At 33.9% G+C, this 4228-nt stretch overlaps 1 protein-coding gene across 1 annotated transcript; it reads right to left on the bottom strand.

The window, feature by feature from the left end:
- Positions 1-2319: 2319 nt before the first annotated feature.
- On the bottom strand, positions 2320-3723 carry LOC111014654 (uncharacterized). The gene has a single exon (XM_022289445.1). It carries the CDS (start codon positions 3721-3723, stop codon positions 2320-2322), a length of 1404 nt encoding a protein of 467 aa, XP_022145137.1.
- Between the last annotated feature and the right edge of the window lie 505 nt (positions 3724-4228).

Raw genomic sequence — 4228 nt, 5'->3', positions numbered from 1 at the left:
ACTTATATAATAAACCTTGGTAAGGCCTATTGTATATATTTTCAATGTGAGATCCATAACATCCTGTTTTTGAATTAAATTACAATAAAGTTTTAAAATCAAACATGAATATTTGTGAACAATATATATAACATTTGAAAATGAGTATTCAGATAGAATCGAAAGTTGGATTGATTCCAGATACTTGGGACCCTATGGATGAAGACATGGTCTCTTTGGATCCCATTGAATTTCATTCAGAGGAGGAAACTTATAAATATCATATTGATTTTTATCAAAGAAACACAGGATTAATTGAGGCTATTCAAACAGGCACATGTAAATTAAACGGTATTCTTGTAGCAATTGGGGTCATGGATTTTCAGTTTATGGGGAGTAGTATGGGATATGTAGTAGGCGAGAAAATCACCCGTTTGATCGAGCTTCTTCTCTCGACCATTGTAAGCATCAAGACCTCCAGTTGTACTAAAGTACTCAATGGAAGAAGAGTTCTCGATATTTTCTATTTATTCTGAATACCGTTCTCTCATTGCCACCAACAAATTTAACCTCATACTTATCCTAACATCCAACATAGCATCTAATTGTATACCAAACTTTGTTTTATAGTTTAATCATATGTTGATGCAACAATGAAGGGGTCGAAAGATTTATCCTAAATTTTATAATCTCTGAGCTAGCTCACGAAGAAAGATTGAATAAGTCTTCAAGTTTTTGTACCTCAAGTCTTTCCTACCAAGTTAAACTTGCAGAAAGGAAGATTAACAAATTTAACATTAAAAAAAACGATGGAATCTTGTCCAAAAGAAAAAATAGGCAACATGATTAAAGGAACAAGGAAAAATGGCAATGGAAAAACAATATTATAATAATTATATGGCATTATTTGCAAAAACAAATAATAATTAAAAAAAAACATCCACTTGAAGATAGACGCACTAAAACTTCAGGTTCCAAAAAATTATCACAAAGATAATGGGATGATATTGAAAATCAGAAAGAAAAAGATGAAGACAAATTTTCAACAAACGATAAAGGAGAGATTATTTTTTCCTTTTTTTTTACAGTTGACAAAAATGAATCTTAAAGTTTATGGTATTTGGATAGTTGTTACACTAAATATATAATAGGAAATAATAACGACTTCTTAACGAGGATTAATTATACATGCCAAAGCGAGCATAGCTCAACGGTAGTTGGCATATACCTCCAACGAAGAGACTGTGAGTTCAAATCCCTCCCCCAACATGTTCTACTAAAAAAACAAAAAAAATCAAGATTAATAACACTTTTAGGTCTAAGTAGAGCCTGAATATAACAAGATAGTACATGTACAAAATTGAAGGAAAATGTGTCATTATTGTCCACGCAAAGAAAGTATATCCACAAGGTATATATCTCAAACGTTCTTTATACGTTTGTGGCATAACAAAAAAAAAAGTGTTGGTCAGTTGCTCTAAACTGTGAAAACTCATGCTCAAATTCACAAACAAATGCAAGTAACAAGTCAAACCATAATTTCGAGCAAAAAAATCAAGCAACAATCTCCACCAAAACAAACTTGATTTACATTCCATCAATGAGTCAAAATCAAGCAACAATCCCCACCCGATTCGAAAAATGAGATTCGGCTAAAATCGATGAGTCAAAAAAGTCACAATCTTGAGGGATATGTTAAGGATCAACACTCACCTCATGGCTACTGGGAATCATCACTCAGGATGTATTGTCAATGATATATCAACTTGTAGTAGAAAATTAATTAAATCTAAGAAACGTGCTAATTGTTCCATCTATGAAAAAGAAAACTATTATTCATTAGAGAAAGAGAAATGTTAGTGGTAGAATGTTGTCGGCAGTGTGCCCTTGCGATTTTAGCGTAGGATTTTTCATATTTTATTCCAGAATGACTATTTTAGTGATGCTTAGAAGTTAGGTAGCTATTATTGTGGTATCTAAAGAACGTTGTAGAGCAAAAAGAGAAGCTCGTTGTAATCTTCCCATTATAGTGGATGCCATTATAGATCATGGGTCGTCGTCTCAGACTTGGGCTGAACCACTATATTTTTTAGTATTTACTTTTCTATCCCTATTTGGTATTTCTTTTATTACTGATTAATTTGCAATCTGCTCCGTCTTACCGAAGGAAAAACGAGTTAGATCCTAGTTAGATAGATTTTATTTGAGGACCAGTCATTTTTTTTTATTTCCCAACAGACTTATCTACAAAGTTATGAACGACTTGGTACACATTAAACACCATCATCCATATAGTAAATATTATTATTACCATCATCATTAAATTACTACAATTATACATCACATTGGTTTGGTTTTAGTTTCATATGTGAAGTTATAGCAATTGATGCCATGGTAAACGCCATCGTCCATAGTATTGATAACAATATCCCCATTGATGAGAGTGTCACGTTGTGTATATGAGTAAGGAACATCACATGTGCCCTTAGTTGCTAGCAAACTAACCACCATAGAAGTCATTGGTGGAACAGTTACCTCGTACGTTGTTTGGATTGTCTCGGATGACGTTTTAGTTGTTTCCCATTCGTATGATCCCGAAAACTCAGCTGATATTTCAACCTTTCCATCTGCAATGAGAGGAACTCCCGCTTCAAGTGTTGTACTAACACCTAACTTCATCGAAATCGAAGAACTCCATCTATTAGATTTAGTGTCTGTATATGAAAGATTCAAGTTCAAAGTGTTGGGGACTTGTGTCCTATTAGTAGCGTTCCCAGTGGCCATCACAAGCACAGATTGATTATAGATCCTGGCGTTGGAAAGACGAAAGTTTACATTATAGATTTGTCGGGAAAGAACAGCCTCACTAACCTCTAATTGTGAGTATTTGTCAATGGTGTCCACAGCAGCACTGAGACAACTTGTCTTGTCGTCAAAAGTGAGTCTTTTAACAAATTTGTAGTTCCCAAAGTTACGCAGAGCAATGGTGTTAGGTTTAACTTTGGTGGGCCAAAACAAAGTGTCAGAATTTTCAGATGTAGTGTCAGTGGAGTCAACCCAAATCCAATCAGAATTACGTCTCCAAAATTTTTCAAAGTAATTCGACTTTATACGAATACTTCCATCTTTTGTGACGAAGGTCTCCATCCAAACGGCGGGATCTCCAATATCACTCGATGAAAATTGTAGGTATGGACGACCATCAATGCGGCAACCACGAAGGTAGCAACCATTATTGCCTTTAAAAGCAACATATTTGGGCAGCGAAAGTAATGATTCCCAATCAATAATTGAATGGACATTAGAAATATCTCCACTAAAGGATGATTGTTTTGCAACTAAGCAATTCTTATAAGGGCCATCAAACATCCATGAGTATACATAGTAACCAAGATACACGTGACGAAATCGATACGCATCGTAATCGCGATCGTAGATAGCTTGAAATAAGGTGCACGTCCATTTTGATTTGTCTTCCTCTTTCTGACTTGCTCCTGTGGTGATAAAACTTTGGAATGAAGGCCAAGTGATGACCAAATATTTGTTGTTGTAACAACATCTTATATTGATCAAAGATGGGTCACATTTGGCTTGCTCTATCTCAAACTTGGTGTATGAAGTGAGAACTTGATCTCCACAATAACGCAGATCAAATTGTTGAGTCTTTGGATCTTCCTTCATATGGCACAAGTAACTGTGGTTGTACTTTGATTTTAGTGCCACATATCTTGGAAGTTGCACCATTTTCCTCTATTTTCTTCTTACTCTTCCTCTTCCTTTCTTCAAATACAAATTGAGTTTTGTTATTATTGTTGGTCTCATTACGATTTCTTGTATTTATAAGTTTAAACGTGTCTCTAAGTTTAGTGGATATGACAGCTATTATATTTTTAAAATTGAAAGGTTCATTTCTCATCCTATATTTCGGAATATTTTTTTAATACTCAGAGATCATTGAAAAAAATTCTGATTCATACTAAAAAAGAGTAAAAAGAGGGAGAATTAGATTCCACATCCCACTTTACAATATATATACTGGTTTTTATAGTAGGTGAAATTCATGGAGTATCTATACAATATTTTAAGATGGGAGGTATTTTCCTTCAAAATTTATTGTCTATCCAATATAGAAAAAAAAAGTGTATGCATTTAGTAGTTAATAGTTAATAAATTATACATGATTACAACTATTATTTAGTATGTATAAGTCGCGCATTCGAGTTCTCCAACTCCAAGCTAACGTAAGCTT

This window comes from Momordica charantia (assembly GCF_013281855.1).
Source record: "Momordica charantia cultivar OHB3-1 chromosome 7 unlocalized genomic scaffold, Mcharantia_2.0 BLBB01000007.1, whole genome shotgun sequence".
Taxonomy (NCBI): domain Eukaryota; kingdom Viridiplantae; phylum Streptophyta; class Magnoliopsida; order Cucurbitales; family Cucurbitaceae; genus Momordica; species Momordica charantia.
Note: the sequence above shows the minus strand (reverse complement) of the source record. Positions and strands in the feature narration are given on the sequence as shown.